At 40.7% G+C, this 17650-nt stretch overlaps 1 protein-coding gene across 2 annotated transcripts in view; it reads right to left on the bottom strand.

Annotated features, from left to right (window-relative positions):
- The window catches only part of KAT7 (lysine acetyltransferase 7), a 32882-nt gene extending 19373 nt beyond the window's left edge, over window positions 1-13509 (bottom strand). For both annotated transcript variants that reach the window (XM_055327587.1, XM_055327597.1), the window contains exons 1-5: window positions 13337-13509; window positions 10736-10883; window positions 7837-8013; window positions 6276-6515; window positions 1927-2009 (exon numbers count right to left, since the gene is read on the bottom strand). In XM_055327587.1, coding sequence (XP_055183562.1) covers window positions 1927-2009; window positions 6276-6515; window positions 7837-8013; window positions 10736-10883; window positions 13337-13351 — 663 coding nt within the window. In that variant the 5' untranslated portion in view covers window positions 13352-13509. The remainder of the gene's footprint in view (window positions 1-1926; window positions 2010-6275; window positions 6516-7836; window positions 8014-10735; window positions 10884-13336) is intronic.
- Between the last annotated feature and the right edge of the window lie 4141 nt (window positions 13510-17650).

The raw sequence follows: 17650 nt of genomic DNA, 5'->3' as shown, positions 1-17650 counted from the left end.
TTGTCCTTCCACCTACATCTCACCTCCTTGATCTTCACACAACAGTCTCTTTGCCATCAGCCATGACTCAGGTCCAATGCCAACTCCTCTGCAAGGTTCTTCCTTAACAACCTGAACAAAAGCAGTGCCGTACTCCCGTCACTCCCAAAACAGCCGTATCTCTGTATCTTTAGTTTTTTGTTCCTCACACATTTATCACTGCATGAAATTCTTCTTTATTCATTTGTATGTGTTTTGCCTCCCCCAATGAGAAAGTTAGCTCATTGAACACAGTCTTTTCTCAGTCAGAAAATCCTCAGATACCTGGCACAGTGTGCAGTCACGGCAATCTGTAACTGAATAAAAATGGTAATACTCTTGATTGCAATCGTTTACCGGGAAACTCAAGGGTAATCAAGTATATGCAAGTACTTTAAAACTACAAAGCTTTCAATAAATACAAGGAATTAGTCTAATTTTTCCATTTGGAATTCTAAACATAATAAAAATATGTATCTTTCAGAAATTCCATGGATCCTCCAAGTTCCAGTAGTAGAGATGGATTATGCAGAGCCTGATTTCTCTTGCGAGGAAGAAAAAAACTGAGGAAAAATTCAAGAAATGCTTTCCTTCTTTTTCCAGAATTTTCTTTCTCAAACTGAAATTTTTATTTTTCTTTTTAAAAAATAAATTGCTTAAAGTAACTTGTTCACATTGCTGCAAGCCAACAATTTAAAAAGTTGTACCTTAGGAAAACTTCTATGTGAAACCATCCACAGTATCAGATCAGGATATTTAAAGACAAGAAGCAGAGGATAGCTCTCAAAAAAGAGACCACAGTTCTTTTCAGAGAAAGACCTAGTGCTTTGCTGGCTTCTGATGCAGACGTTTTGGTCTCAGGCTAATGGGAAGACCTACCACTTGCTCTTACACAGAGCAGAAGAAATAATGACTCTCCTTACACAAGAGATTTGGACTGAAGAAAAATAAGAGTGTCTTCAACCTTAAAATCCATATAAGAATTCAAAGTATACATACTTTGTTAAAAGACTATAGAAGACATAAAGTAATTTCCCATCGTGTGGTCTAGCTATTGAATAAGAGAACTAATTCCTGAATCAGAAAGAACTAATATTAGCTAGGGATTCTAATTTTTCTTAGGATAAAACTGGCTCAGACAGGAATAAATCTGTGACCTTGGCGTTGTCAGAAAATAACAGCCACAAGAACAACAGTTAATACTTTGATGTAATGAGCTTGGATAACCTGTCCAAATACTACCCACGCAATCCATTTAATTAAGAACGTTCTCAACTCTTTCTCCATTATTAGTTCCATTCCTGGTAGCTGCAACCCACACAGAACATATAAAATAGGATCTCAGACTCTCCTAAATCTATTACCCTCAAATCGCAAAGGTTATTTAGGACTATATTTCTCAAGAACTTAAAACAAGAACTAGCCAAGAGTAGATGTGATTGCGGGTAACAAAAAGGAAAAGTATTCTGTAGAAACAGAGAGAAAGGAAAATAATTATGAAAAAATTTAAAGAGCAAAATGTCTTCACAGATTCACGAGAAGAGAATCTAATGCATAAATATTGAGATCACATATTTACGCAAATTATTTCCTAATGGAATAGGTCTCTGGCTGTCATTGAAGTCAACTTTCAATGGAAAGTATCAATGCACTACAAGATGATATTCCAAGTATTCCATATATAATCTCCCTATTTCCTTCAAGCATTCATTACATACTATAATTCTTTTATCTGTTTGACTATTTTTTTAAAAAAACAACTGTACTTTTGTTTCCTCCACTAGAATGTAAGAAAAAGGACCCTGCCTATTTTGTTCACATTGGATCCCCAGTGTTTAGTAGAGTACCTGACAAACCTTAAGTAAGCACTCACTGGATAACTATATGTCAAGTAATGAATACAATTACCTTGCATTCATCAGCTGAGAGGTTATGATAGAGCGGACATCCTGAGATGGAGAAATGTCTCTCATGCTTTCCTGTAAGATGTCCTGTTAAAAGAAGGAAAAACTTAATCTCAAGATAAAAGATGTAAGCTCATAAAGTGATAGTTCTCTGTACGCCAATTGTGTTACCTTCCAAATATATTATTTTTATCCAATATATATCTGATCATAGATTGAATCTACCAAAGGTAAGTGATGTTAGGGCCATAACTTGCACCCACAATAAATTCTTTTCTTCCGGGCAGCCCCAGTGGCTCAGCAGTTTAGCGCTGCCTTCAGCCCAGGGCCTGATCCTGGAGACCCGAGATTGAGTCCCATGTCAGACTCCTTGCATGGAGCCTGCTTCTCCCTCTGCCTGTGTCTCTGCCTCTCTCTCACTCTCTCTCTCTCTCTCTCCCCCTCTGCCTGTGTCTCTGCCTCTCTCTATCTTTCATTAATAAATAAATAAAATCTTAAAAAAATTATTTTCTTCCACAGAATGCATCTGGCAATCTTTGAATATACTTGTAGTATGTTCAATATACTAGTAGTAGTTCCTTCTGTTCTTCTGATTATGTATTTCTCAAATTCCAAAAAATCGTAAAGCCATACATTTATTAAAAAGGAGCAAAAACAACATTTTCTTTTGGTGATATTTAACTTTTCTATGCTAAATTATCAAGTTATATCGATATTAAGTATTGCTTCCTATTATGCAATGATATCAAACCTGAATTGAGCATTTTGCAATAATCCAAAAGAAACTTATGGAAAATGAAGAAGAAAATGGACTCTTCTATTATGGAAATAAACATATTTTGGCAATTTTGACCTAGATTAAATATATTCATTTTTTTGGAAGGGGGCTGATTCTGTTTAAAGACTTAGGCTTCCAAAACAATAAATAAATAAATAAACAAATAAACAAACAAACAAACAAATAAATAAATAAATAAAAGACTTAGGCTTCTTCTTCTGTAATCAGATTTTTAAACAGGCAGTTAGTCTTTACAATAGTCAAGCTACAAAAGTAACTCAAGTGTCCATCCATAGATAAATGGATAAAGAAGACGTGTTCTACATATATATGTATATATGTATACACAGACACAGACACACACACACACACACACACACACAGGAACATTACTCAGCCATAAAAAAGAATGAGATCTTGCCATTTATGATATGGACGGACCTAGAGGGTATTATGCTAAGTGAAATATGTTAAAGAAAGACAAATACCATAGGAGTTCATCCATATGGGGAATATAAGAAACAAAACAAAGGAATAAACCAGACTCTTAAATACAGAGAACTAGTGGCTGCCAAAGGGGTTGGGGGGGGGGGAGAAAGAGGTGAAATAGATTTAAAGGGGCTCAAGAGTACACTTATCTTGATGAGCTCTGGGTAATATATAGAATTGCTGAATCATTATATTGTACACCTAAAACTAAACACTGAAATAAAATAGGAAGTTACCACAAGGCACTCTTATGAGAGGACATTAATAGTAATAATATAGAAAGCTCATTTTATCTAAGGGATATACCTCTTCACTTTTCTATTTTTCATGTGGTTTTGGGAAACACAGAGGGAACTGAACATTATTTCCTTTTTATAAGTCTCTTTAACCAAAGGGTTTACAAAACCTCTGGGTAATGAAGACAGCGGGATTTAAAAAATCATACGGGATTTAAAAAATCATACATGATTTAGAGTAAGCTTTAAAGAATGAAAATAATTCACATATTGGGGGAGAAAGGAATCAATACATGATATGTAGATTGCCATTTCTCCAGGACTATATTATTAAAAATGTGATTTTTGGAGATCCATTCAATTTATCTTGCATAGAAAAAACTACCCTCAGTGATCCAACATCATGTATAAAATGTAAAGTGTCAATGTTATAGAAACCCTTCTTTCTATAGATATTTCTTAGACATACTTCTATAGATATTTCTAAAATATTATGTATCTATAACTTCTGGGTAAATTATTCAAGTCATGTCTTATTTTAGAATATATGAAATAAAACCAATTTAATGTGTCTATATTAAAAGTGTTAAAAAGGGACAGTTAATTTATTGATCTAGCAATTCTACTGCTATAAATTTATTCCTACAGGTTTTCTAGCAAGACACTAAAATACATACATATAATACTTCCATTACAGTATTATTCAAAATAGATAAAATGAGAAATAATCTAAATATCAATCCATACTGGACAATTTTAAAAATTTATAAACTATGGGATGCTTGGGTGGCTCAGTGGTTTAGTGCTTGCTTCTGGCCCAGGGCGTGATCCTGGAGACCCGGCATCTAGTCCCACATCGGGTTTTCTGCATGGAGCCTGCTTCTCCCTCTGCCTGGGTCTCTACCTCTCTCTCTCTCATGAATAAATAAAATCTTTATTAAAAAATAAAAATAAGGGATCCCTGGGTGGCGCAGTGGTTTGGCACCTGCCTTTGGCCCAGGGCATGATCCTGGAGACCCGGGATCGAATCCCACGTCGGGCTCCCGGTGCATGGAGCCTGCTTCTCCCTCTGCCTGTGTCTCTGCCTCTCTCTCTCTCTCTCTCTCTGTGTGACTATCATAAATAAATAAAAAATTAAAAATAAAAATAAAAATAAAAATAAAAAATTTATAAACTATCAATGTAATGAATTCTCTGTATTCTTTAAACAGATGGATCAAAAAATAATTTTGGAAGTTCAGGTTCATATGTTTCAAACTTTGCCAGTATATTAATACGAGAAGTCAAAGTAAACTTTCCTCTGATGCAACAGATTTATATTTATCCTTTCATCTACTCCACCAAGGAGGTTAAGGACTGAGCATAAATAACATACCGTCAGGTCCAACGCAGACCTCATCTCCTCCTATCCATTCTGGTTGCTCTGTCCTAGGCATATTGGCCCGTAAGTGTGCTTCAAACTGCTTAAGCATTCTCGTGTCCCATACCCTTACCACCTGTTTGTGTGTGTATGGTTTGTATATATGCACAATACCTTACCCTCTCAGCACTCCCTCGTTTTCCTTCAAGGAAATATCTCTAGCTGACGTATTATGTATCTACCTGTCTTGCCTTTCCCAATTAGACTATAAGCTCCATGACAGTAGGAACTTTGTTTGACATGTTCACAGCTACACCCCCAGAAACTAAAACGGTGTCTGGTATGTGGCAGAGTACATAAAAGTAAGAATTTAGGGAAGCATGGATAGTGACTAGCAGAGCTTGAGTCTCTTTCCTTGCCATATGAAAAGTAGATCCCCTTACCATCTTAAAGTACATTAGCTAACTCTTAAATACTAATGTTTATATGATGATGTCTATTCTTAGTTTTTCATCATTTACCCAAGGATACTGATTTAGGCCGGAAACAATTATTTTCTTTGAGTGATGACTGGTGTGATGGTTTAGGGGAACTTATTATACTCTATGCATCCTGAGGAGTTGAAATTATCTGAGAAAGTGGTGCGAAGACCAGGAAAAGATCCAGATAAATTAAATGCTAGGGAAAACATACTGTGGGCCTGCAAAGCAACAGCTTACTCTGCTCTAACTTTTTTCTGAACCTGATGGCCGGCCAGGTTGAAAAGTTCACAGATTTGAGAAGCAGACTCAGGGGAGAAAGGCCTGTAATGTCAATCAGTGCCTTCCAACTCTAGACAAAAACTTAAGCCCAACACTTGGAATGAAGCTCACTTAAGGAGCATTAGTAAGGTTTAAACCATCATAAGAATCTGTCAGTAAAAGGTAAAGGTCATAAAAAAAAACACTGAGATACTCATTTATCTGAGAAGAGATACTTGTCTGGTTTATATTTATCAAATATAGAAGACCTACAACCACCAAAGTCACAAAAGACCAGGGTCTCATCTGTGCCCTTTTAGTTTCATGGCCGTGCAAGAAGAAATCTGTTTTTCTCATTTCCTTATCAGCTCTAACCATACAACCAATATTCTGCATTAGCTTATACTCCTCATTAAGCTCCAACTATGTACCACACAACAAGCCATTTTGAAGATAACTGGTCTTCGGTTTTATTTTTGCAGGAAAGAGGAGGAAATTTTCACAGGGAGCTTTCAATAAACTGGTGGGTGCATCCCACTTAATGTCCTTGCAACCAGATCTATTCTTATTGACTACAGACCAAGAAGCAAAAATACTTCTTGTTTGAGTGGGCAACCCAGTGATATTCTGAGCACCACTGAAGAACCTAAAGAGCTAGATCACAAGAGAAGATGAAACATTTCTTCATGATCCTAATTTCAGAGGGCAAAAACCATAGAACACAGGTGTCAGAAAGCTGGTCACACTCACCTAGGGAGTTACAGCCTGGAGTAGGACACTTCATATTGAAATTGTAGCTTTCATGGAAGCGACGGCGCTTGGGACGATGAGAGAGATCGCTGCCCGAGTCCTTCAGGGACATGTCCTTGGCAATGCTCTCATCATGAGACACGTTGGGGCTGGAGATGTCTATGTCAGACTCAGAAGAAGGGGCATTTCCAGTTGGAGTTCGAGGTGGAGACTCATCATGATCAGCTGTATTTTTAGTTTCTAAAGCAAAGCAATTGGGAGAGCTCATAAATGGGGTTCATTTAGGTTTACTATTCAGAAGAGTTTATGGCTATCATTTAACCAGTGACTTTTAACCACTTATCTGCTATAAAGCTACTAGGAAAATGAAACTAACATCATTCCTTTGTGCTACTTTACATCCTAAGTAAAATCCAGTTTTTGGGGTTTACCTAATATATTTCACTTATCTGTGCTTCTCATAAGCCCCCCATCACAGGTAGTCAAAACTGGATGGAAGTAAATTTTTCTTTAAAATGACTATCCAACTCTCCTTCCAGGAAACACACAGGATGGAAGAGAAATGAAAACAGGTGTCCTCCTTGATGAGTGACTTGGTGTGAGTGTGAATGAACCTGACTCTCGAGCTAGCGTGTCAGTAATCTAACAATTCGGATTGTAAATCATGGGTTGTAAACCAAATGCCTACACTTGCTGGGCAAGGCCAAATAGAGAACCGACTGTCCACCTTAAGAAGACAATTACTTTTCCACTCCAGTAATCAATGCTGTGAGTGAATGGCCACCACACATTCCCAGAGTTTCCAGTTTTTAAAAGAAACTAGTAACCCAGGTTTTTATGTTTTGATGTGAAATTCCCTATTTTCAAATGTTGGTAACAAACTTCTAAAAATGTAAACACTGAAGCACCTAAGTGGCACAGTGGCTTAAGCGTCCAACTCTTGGTTTTGGCTCAAGTCATGATCTTGGGAGTCCTGAGATCAAGCCCCACCTTGGGCTCCGCTCAACATGAATCTGTTGGTATCTCTCCCTCTCCTTCTGCCCCCCACCATCTCTGTCTCTAAAATAAATAAATAAATCTTAAAAAAAAAAAAGGTAAACGTTGTGCAAGCAAACTAACAGAGCATATTGGCAGGCTAGATGCTGCTCAGTCTGTAATTGCTGCTCTAAGGCCTAATTTGGGCTGGTCAATCACAATCTCAACAGCTCACCATCCCCCATTACCAAAGATCACTCTCCTCAAAAAACAGAGATAAGTGGACTGACAAGCATGACTTTAAGAAAATCTGGTTCAAACTTTCTTCATCTACAGGTAAGAGGGCTCCAGTTCCTTTTGCCTATTATGGGTCCAATCTAATAATTTAATTACTCTAGTCTTCAAGAGTACTCTAATACAAAACTATCCTCAGTGAGATATTCAAGAAAGCAATCAGGTAAACAGCATTTACCTAGCTGAATTTGGTCAGTATAAAGCATCTATCTGCAGTGGCCCCAAGCCTTCCTTAAGAAAAAATTGACCAGATCTTCTCTGTAATTGACCAAATCATCCCATACTCACTCACCTCTATCTGAAAAGTCAACCACTTGCTCTGTTTCTGAGCCAGACGAACGAGTCTGACGAAGGGGGTATTTTTTCGGAGTCACTGGGGTAGGCTGTTGCTGACTACGGGTCACTCTTCTGGTAGAATAAGCAGGCTCCTCAGTGCCAAAAGATTGCAAATTTCGAACAGGACTGGAATCTGATCCCCAATTTTAAGAGATAATAAAACAATTAGAGAAGAAGGAAATTTGGGTTTTATTATCCATATGATTTATTAGCATGTATACCCTCCTCTTTATGCTTCAGAAAATCTGACAAATAGGTAAAATACCTATTTTATTAAATAAAATATAAGCTAAAGAGCCAAGATCAGGTATAGAGGTACAAAATAGTATAGAATAGGGACGCCTGGGTGGCTCAGTGGTTGAGCGTCTGCCTTTGGCTCAGGGTGTGATCCCAGGATCTGTTATCGAGTCCCACATCGAGCTCCTTGCAGGGAGCCTGCTTCTCCCTCTGCCTGTGTTTCTGCCCCCTTCTCTCTCTTTCTGCGTCTCTCATGAATAAATAAAAATTATTTTAAAAAAAATATATAGTATAGAATAGTTTAGCTTCTGGAATCAAGACTGACTCTCATTCAATTCCACTCCACCATACCAACTAGCTATATAGCATTTTGGGCAAGTTCATCTCTTCAAGCCTTTGTCCTGATCTATAAAAAAGGCAAAATACTAGTTGCACATTCCTCACACATTTACCATGAGAAGTGAGATATTTCATATAAAGCATTTAACGTGACTTCTGGTACCTAGATCTAGCGCTTTCTAAATATTAGCTGTATCCTCTCTTCCCTTATTCCAATCCACTAAAACAGACATTCTACTACTAAAGATATAACAATATACAAATATTTCCTTTCCTTAGGGATCGCTTAGGTTCTTTTCTTCCTGATTACCCTCTTGGATACTCTGAAGCAAAGTCATAATAGATTTATGAAGAGGCAAGAACATAGCTTTTGGGATTCTTTGAAATAACAAAACCTATTCTGAAGCACCCAGCATCCTTTTTACATCTCTAATTTGATGACACTTAAAAAAGAACTAGAAAAAGATTCAAAGCTGAAATTAAAGCATATTTTAAATGACAAAAGATCTTAAAGGGATAGGTAAATTTTACAGTTCTCCAAAGAAGAAAACTGAAATTTTCAAACTTTTGGGTTAAAAAAAAGTTAGTACACAGCTAGGTTAGGCTCAATTCATAAGAATCTACATTTTGCTTTTGAGAAGGCCACCTTACATAGACTACATTGTGAACAATATCCCTAGAAGTTGTGCAACTCCACAGTTATGAAGTACAACTAGGAAGAGACCCAGGAAAAAAAAAAAAAAAGGAAGAGACCCAGGACCCAGGTATTTCCTAGCTGTTTTTAATATTTACAACTTTCAGATGTCCAGGGATGATCAATTATGCTTTGTAAGAATATTATGTCTCTTCCCTTGCATAAACTGCTCCCTCTGCCTACAATAACATTTTCCCATCTTTCAACTGTGAGTTCCTGTTAGATTCTTTAGGATTTCCGGGCAGCCCTGGTGGCTCAGCGGTTTAGCGCCGCCTTCAGTCAAGGGCATGATCCCGGAGACCCGCGTCAGGCTCCCTGGAAGGAGCCTGCTTCTCCCTCTGCCTCTCTCTCTCTCTCCCTCTCTCTCTCTCTCCCTCTCTCTCTCTCTCTCTCTGTCTCTATGAATAAATTAAAAAAAAATCTTTAAATTCTTTAGGATTTCCACCTTGGACACCTGCCCCAAGTTGTCTGCTTCTTGGAGGCAGTTGTTGAGCTTCCTAGATACTCTATGCAAACCTCTCAGAGCTCTTACCACAATACATGACCACGATCAGCTGAAACATCTATATCTTGCACTGAACTGTGTGTGAGCACCTTAAGGGCAGGAACTATGATTTTTTTCTATCATGGCATTCTAGTACAGCATCATATCTGAATTACAGCAGTCATGTATCAAAATTCTCACTATGCTAAAAAAAAAATAAAAACTTTCAAACTGAGAATCCAGAGACGACAGCTACATTCCAGCTGAAATGTTAAACTCAAAAATAAAGTTAAGAACGGTTGTTGAGAATGTTCCCATTTTCTTGCTTAAAAAACTGTTTTTCTCTCCTTTTGCAATGTGTTCATAAAGCAATAACAAAATTGGCACTACTAATGTGCTTGAAGCATATTACAAATTTTCCCCCTTAATTTGTTATCACCTATTGATCATCAGCTTTGTGTATTAACTACAACCTTCCTTCCACCATAGGGAATCCCAGAGCAGAACCAGGAGGGATCAGGGGTACCCTCCAAATCTAAGCCCAGATGGCTAATTGTACTAGAGAACCTTCAAACTACCTTTCAACACAGAGATTCTCCGTTCTTTACTACCAAAGCAAAATTCTAGGTATTTGCAACTGATAGTTTGGTATAACTAGTTATATCTACTAATTGTGTCTGGCTAAATTACAGAAATAAATATAAGTTTTGGAAGTCTGAGAAGTATTGAACATCCTCCCAAAACAAGTTCAAGATACTATTTTAAATCCCTAAGTCTAAGCCATTCTAATAAAGTAAAGAGATGGCATTCCCATTTCCATGCTGATGGAAAAGCTGTAGGGAAAAGTTAAACGACTTAAGACATACATGTGTCACACAGCATTATATTAGACATAGTTCCTTTGGATCTACAAATTGGACAATACCCCAAACAGAAACATTTTTAAAGACCTGATACTTCTGCAGTCATACACTCTGCATTTTACCAGATTCGGTCACCTACACCAAGCCAAGAGACCAGACCAGTTTCCATATTAACACAATAGTATAATGACCAGTGAGTTGGCTATGAGGCATGGTCAGGAAGAATGAATTCTTATACCTTGGGAACTCTGGCTCAGCCGGGCTGAGGAGCGGGTAACTCGGGCAGATCGCCGGGATGTGCCATCACTCTCTGAACTGTCTGTGTGCTCGAGATCTGTAGAAAAATCGGAATCTTCGGTTCCATCTGAACTACTGCCTGCATTCCTCTGTAACACCATAGATCCAGACATTAGCACAGAAGCATTTACTCTGTGGGTTTGTGTTAACACTGGAAATAAAATGAACCATGATACTGAAAATACTAAGGAAGGATTCAACTGCCAAACTCTCTTTTCTTAAGGCATTTAAAATGGAACAACCTACAAATAAAGCACCTTTATTAAATGAACGAAAGAGAATTAATTCTTACTTTATTAACACTAATTCTGTAGTAAGTCCATTTATCAGTCAGTACTACAAACTGGAAATAAAAGTACCCGATTCAAAATGGTCTGGCTGACATAACTATGCACTTAAAGTCCATGGTGGTGAGAAATCAATGCTAGAGTCCTTTTAACTTTAGAGCAGCTTTTGTTCAAAGTCTCCACAAACAGCCATCACATTATTTTAAACATCTACTAAACATCTACATCAAAATATCATGGTCCACAACTCTGATACCAAGAGAACTTAAAGACTAAAATCCTTCTTCCTTATGTGGTCTAACTATGAAGTTTCTCCACATGAATACCAAAGTGCTTAAAAAAAAAAAAAAGGGCAGCTTGCACACGAAGACTTGTAGATACTCAAAAACAGATATTATCATCTCTTTAATTAATAATTATTTGTCAATTATTAGCTTCCTGAACCCTGATTAGCCATACAGTAACTTTTAACAGTTGAACATTAACACTATACTGTTTACCAAGCCAAAAAGGATAGAGAATTTGCTTAGAAAACCAAACAAAACTTCAAACTACAAGCCCCTTATTTTCTATTCAAAACCCTTCGGGCCAGTTGTGTTTGAAATTCATAACTTTTTGGCTTTTTGGAAGAGAGATATTTTGCATATATCCCGCAAGTAACACCCCATCATCAAACACATTAGTATTTCTACAGCAGGACATATAAACAATCACACCCAAAGAGACACAAAAACTCTAAGTAGCCTCAGGATAGTTCAGGACAGATTCAGCCAACCAAGTAAGTTACTAAAAACACTTACATTTTCAAAAGCTCTTTGTATTTGGAAACTGCAGAAAGGGGACTGTGGACCTATTCCAAGGCACCAATACTATTCCAGCATTTGGTGAGCCTTAACATAAATACCGTCTACCAATGTAGACCATTTAAGAAGATAAAAGATACAAATACTTTATTTGAAAACTTCTGTGAAAAGAAATATTTCTGCAGAAATGAGCAAGAATACCACACAACTTTCCAAATATATCAAGGGTAACCTGCCCAGAAAGGAGCAGAGGCTCCAGAGTCACAGAAAATCCCTAGGATGAAGGGAGGAGTCTTAAAGGTCATCTAGTCCAATTACCTAGATACTTCGATCCCTGACCATCCCCTCCTGGTTTGACCCTGGAATTCAGCTCTTCTCTCTGGCTTCCACCATCTACTTCCCATCTTACTCCAAAGCATACTTAATTGCTCCCTCACTTCCCTCCCACAATACTTAGTATATACCCCCAAGTAGAGAATTTACTAGCTCCTTCTACAGTTTTTTATGTCCGTTTTCCCCATCAGACTGTGATCTCCTTAAGCCAGGGATCATGTCTAATTAATTCGTGAATCCCCAGCAACTAGCACAGTAGCAAGTAGTCAATAAACATGTGTTGAACTGAATTAGATTTGTTCTGTAGTCCTGGCTCCGTCGGCTACTGCCTAATGGGAGTGGCTTGGGGCACTTCCATCAGGCCTGTTTGTACAGCTGCAAAGAAAAGGGATGGGGGTGTCCCTAGGTGACCTCAGAAATCCCATCTAACTCGAGAAAGTTTTTGCTTTACAAACGGCATTTTCTGGCCGCTGTCCAATTGGGCCAATAGGGAAAAATTACGGGCTCAGACGCAACAGGCCTGAGTGGGATCCCCCGGGAGTGGGCGCTGGTTCCCTACCACCCAGTCCTCTGCTTTGTTGTGCCCCCCGCCTGGAAAGGAAGGATGCTCCAAAACGCCGCCTATGCACCTATCAGCATCAGCGGCCGGAAGGGCGGGGATTCGCGCCACCCAATGGCGCTACTGCTACACCGCGCCCCCACGGGACAGACTGCCAAGCCAAGCCAATCAGGAGAGGAGGGATCGTTCTCCACAGCCAGTGGGAGCGCGGCAGGGCCGGGCCCCGACACCGCCCCCGCACGCGGGGAGGTGACCGTTGGACCCAAATGGGCGGTGCCACCAGCCAATCAATATGCTTCTAGGCGTTTCAGCGACCAATTACCGAGAAGAACGCCTCCGAGCCAGGCAAGCAGAGGGCGGGAATAGTTGCAAGCACAGGCCGAGGCCAGGATCGGGCCCACATTTTTCTGTTGGGTATGGACAGGAGGGAGGCTTGCTGAGCTAGGTTCGGGGAAGCGGGAAGTTGGAACCCAACCACTGTGAGGCGTGGCTAACTGCGTCACGTTGCTCAATCGACTATCCTCAGACACCCGCCATCCCTTCTGTCCTGTTCCCCTCACCTTCCTTCGCGGCATTGCCGGCGGCTGCGGCCCGACAGTTCCGATTCGGGCAGCGGCGGCAGCAGCAGCAGGAACGGTGGCTCCGGCGGGCTCCGTGGCGGCCTCTGTAGCAGTCCCAATCCTGCAGACGATCCCAAGTGCCTCCTGCTTCACAGCGTCTAGACCCTTCTGCGCAGGCGCCGCGGGCTGAGGCGCTTTTTCCTTCACTTCCGGCTGGGGCTCGCGTCACCTGACGCTGCGGGCCGGAGAGGGTGCTGGGAGGTTCGCTCCTCTTGCTGAGGCTAGTGAGCGCCATTTTTGAATTGGGCAGAAAGTAGCCCAGTGGTAGAAATCCAGGCCAGCCATTTTTAGTTAGGGGGTTGGTACATTTTGCGGACGTGGGCAGCCATTCTTGTTTGGGGCTGAAACCTGACGGTAGAAGCTAACGGTTCTCATCTTTACCTTGGGCAAAATTTCCCTTCCCGGTCGTTTTAATTTCTGAAGTCGAGGAAGGAAACCCCCAGAATCCGTCAGGTGGCTGAAGTTTAACCCCTTCGTTGCCTAACTGGCTAAAGGGCATTCCTGTTTATCGTATAACCTCAAAGTTGGGAAGGGATATTTTGCCCAAGAAATTGTATTTCAAAAGCCATCCTGTGTCTCAACGTGATGGGAATGGGGGCGTGTAAAAGGAACTAAAAAGGGTAGCGTCCATCCTCAGGAAGTTTGTTGTCTGGTAGAGGAGACGTTGTCCTTGCCCGTAGAGAGCAGCAAGTCCTTCACTTCGCGGAAGGAGGCAAAACCATTCTCCAGCAGCGGTAGCTCCAAAGAATTCCCAGTTTCGCTCTAGGGTGAGCGCCCACCTCTTTCCCCGGTTCTGTGCGGGTTTGAGAGCCGTGGGTGGGGGTGGGGGCGGGGGCCGGTGAGGTACCAGAGTCAGAGGAGCGGTGAACCCCGTTTAGCCCAAGTGACCCCTGGAGATCTAGGTGCTTGCGCCAAGAGTTGAAGGAGGAAAGAAGAGGAAGGAATATTTTTAGTGAAGCTAGAGTTTAAAAGAAAAAAAAAAAGCATGGCTATTTAGGTAGTAATAATGCTGATAATCAAAGGGTCAGTCTTGAAAGGGGGGGAGAGTTGGTCAGGGACAGAAGGCAAGAAGAACCATTTTAATAAGCTGGGAAGTGGAGAGCAGACGTTGAGGATTTAACCTCGCGGCTTAAAATGCTTTGAGAGGAGCAAAGCCTGCGGAAAGCAACCGGGTGGAGGCCAGGCATGCTCAGTCATTTGTTAGAATCCTGGACCCCAGTTTCACCTGAGTTCCCCCCCCCCCCGCCCCCCAGCTAGATAACAAAGCAGCAGAAGGTAAACCATGTAACTGATGAGAAAAACAAAGGATTGTGAAGAGTTCAATGCCAGCACTGTCGTCGGGGATATTCTGGGCCGGTGGTAACACGGGCAGCAGCTTTCAGCATTTAGGATTTAGCTTTCGGTGTTTGGTATAAATACTTCTGACTAACCTACATAAGAACATGTTGGAAAAGGGCTCACGTTTCTTCCTCTCCTATCCCTTCTGCATTCAATTTCCCACTTACTGTTACTTTGCACTTCCTCGTGTGCTCTTGAGGTCCGTCTTGGATGCTCTGATGCTAAGAGCATATCTCGGTTTGGGGGTATCGTCCTTAATAGTGTGCCCAGACCGCACTCTACCCACAGTAAATGCTTGCTAGTCAATCAGAACGTTTACTGCCCTCACAAGTCTCTTAATGGATAGCACTCAAAGACGGCGAAATATCCCTCCCTGGAAATTAGTATTTTAGAATAAGATCTTATCCTGACTTAACCGTTCATCATATGAATACCAACATTACAAATGTTCAACGTTAATAGCTTACACTGGATTCACAACACTGCAGCTGACACTAAATAATTTATAGTTTCATTTAGACGTGGTTCTTGTCCTTGGAAACTGCACTCTGGAAGAAAGATGAAAAAAAAAAAACTAACATCAATAGGATAGAAAGATGATCATAAGGGAAATGTGTACTTAAGATGAAAGTGGAACAGCTAGGTGTATTTAGAATGAGTAAGAGGCAACCCTAAAAGCTTTTTTTTCCCTTCTTTTCTTTTTCTGAATCAAATATATAATCTTTACTTTGAGGGTCATTTTAAAACATCATGGTACAATTAGCTCTTGAAGCAAGAACTGTTGTTGGCTTCAGAGTTTCTTGACTAGTTGCCCCTAGCCCATCCTCATCCACCAGACTTAACACAGGCAGCTCCGCTATTTCTTCTGCCTTTACACTTTCACAAAGGCTTTTGTGAAGTCTCCTGCTTGGAGATTTGGGCACCTGGGTGGCTCAGACAGTTAAGCATCCAACTCTTTGTTTCAGGTCAGGTCGTGATCTCATGGGTCATGGGATAGAGCCTACCACCTCAATCTCCAAGCTCATCAGGAAGTTGGAAGATTCTCCCCCTCTGCCCCTCTCCACCACCACCCCTATCTGAAATAGATAGGTAATAGGTAAATCTGAAAAGAAAGAAAGAAAAGAAAAGAAAAGAAAAAAGAAAAGAAAGAAAGAAAGAAAGAAAGAAAGAAAGAAAGAAAGAAAGAAAGAAAGAAAGAAAGAATTTGGTCGATGTTCTGTTCCCCTTTTTCCTTTCCAAACAGGTAATAGGAACTCCTGTTTATTTTATTCATAGCTTTACCAGTACCCAAGTACAGGGCCCCAATGTCAGATTTGGAACAGCTCTACTACTTCTTCCTGTCTGCATTGCTCTTAGACAGGTTTTTGAATTTGTGCCTCAGTTTTCCTATCTGTGAAATGGAAACACACTACTAGCCCCCCCCCACAAAGTTGTTGTCAGGATCAAAGGAGACAATTGTCGTAAAGCGCTAGCACAGTTCCTGCCGCAGTAAGTGCTCAGTAATTGGCTGCTGTTAATGATATTTATAATTCCCGTCATCCTAGTCATGGCTAACATGCTAATGTTTGTGAATATATCTTTACAAGGTCTAATGATTGTTTGCTTTTATCCCTTTAACCCTCAAGTCAGGTCAAGAAACACAGAGTAATTACCCAGGAATTCTGTCCCAGGTTTTGAGTCACACCAATATGGGCAAAACACCATGTTTCCCCAAGCCAGTAATCTCCAGGTCCCCAAACACTGTAGAGTATTAATGGAAAAATAGAAGGATGAGCAAGGGTCAGAAGTGGTACAGAGGAGGAAGTAGAGTGTTTTGTCTGGAGGGTAAAGGAAAGGATTTCTAGAATAGGTGAAATAAGAGTGGAATTTTATAGGACAGATACATTTGCCAGCAGACAAGGAGAAGAGGGGCAAAGGGAGCAGCATGTACAAAGGCACAGAAGTATGGAACAGCGTCATCCATGGAGGTTTTGAACTGCATGGTGAAGAGGCAAGAGTAGTTTTGGCAACACCCTGATGAGGATCCTGGACTGGAGGTGATGGGGAATTTCTGAAGGACTTTAAGCAGAGGAGTCCCATGATCACACTTGCTCCTTAGAGATCTCTTTCTGGAAGCCAGAACAGAGACTAATCAGAGTGGCAGGAAGACCAGTGAGAATCCCGCTATAACAAATAAACACCCAGAGTCAAAGAGGAACTGAACAGGGCAGGGGTTGTGGGGCCTATCATTTTCTTTCTTGGATCTGTATCTTGTCTGCTCAGTCTTGCTTGTAAGCTCCCTAAAAGATTCCTCAATTTCCTTTCAAATGCTCCCATTGCCAGTGAAATGATAGGTGCCATATTTCAAATGCAAAGTGTGGTTGTTCGCTGTTTGCCTCAAAAGTCTGGGAGCTCCTGGAGGTTGGGAGCCCTGCCTGGCTGGCTACACTGCCTCCAGCTTCTTCCTTACTGCCTGACACCTCAAAGGGCTCAGTAAATGCAGTGGCTACTGCCAAGTATTGGCTCAGTTAGGAAAGACTTGCTCAGAACCAGCCACCCTCTCTCCACTAAGCCTGTTTCTGACTAGGGATGTGCCTAGGAGGGATTAGAGACAGTAGCTTCCTCTGTGTGCAGACAACTATCCTATAAGATGGAGAAGCATGCCTTAACCCTTTGAGTGGCTAGTGTAGCCAGGCCAATCTCATGACTTGATAGTAGAAGTGTTGGCCTCATCTCTGTCTCTTTGGGAGAACCTCAGAGGTTGCCAGTGTGACCATAATTCATATTAAAAATCTTTTCATTCACAGGTGTCTCAAACATGGAATCACTAAGGGCCACTTCTTTCAAATTCTAGGGTTAGAGGTGGCCCGGAACTTCTCTTACCTTCTTGGCCACTTGTGAATTTGGTTCTTCTATCACCCTTATCTACCACCCACC

The sequence above is a fragment of the Nyctereutes procyonoides genome, unplaced genomic scaffold, assembly GCF_905146905.1.
Source record: "Nyctereutes procyonoides isolate TBG_1078 unplaced genomic scaffold, NYPRO_anot_genome, whole genome shotgun sequence".
In the NCBI taxonomy this organism is placed as follows: Eukaryota; Metazoa; Chordata; class Mammalia; order Carnivora; family Canidae; genus Nyctereutes; species Nyctereutes procyonoides.
This window is presented reverse-complemented; position numbering and strand designations above follow the sequence as displayed.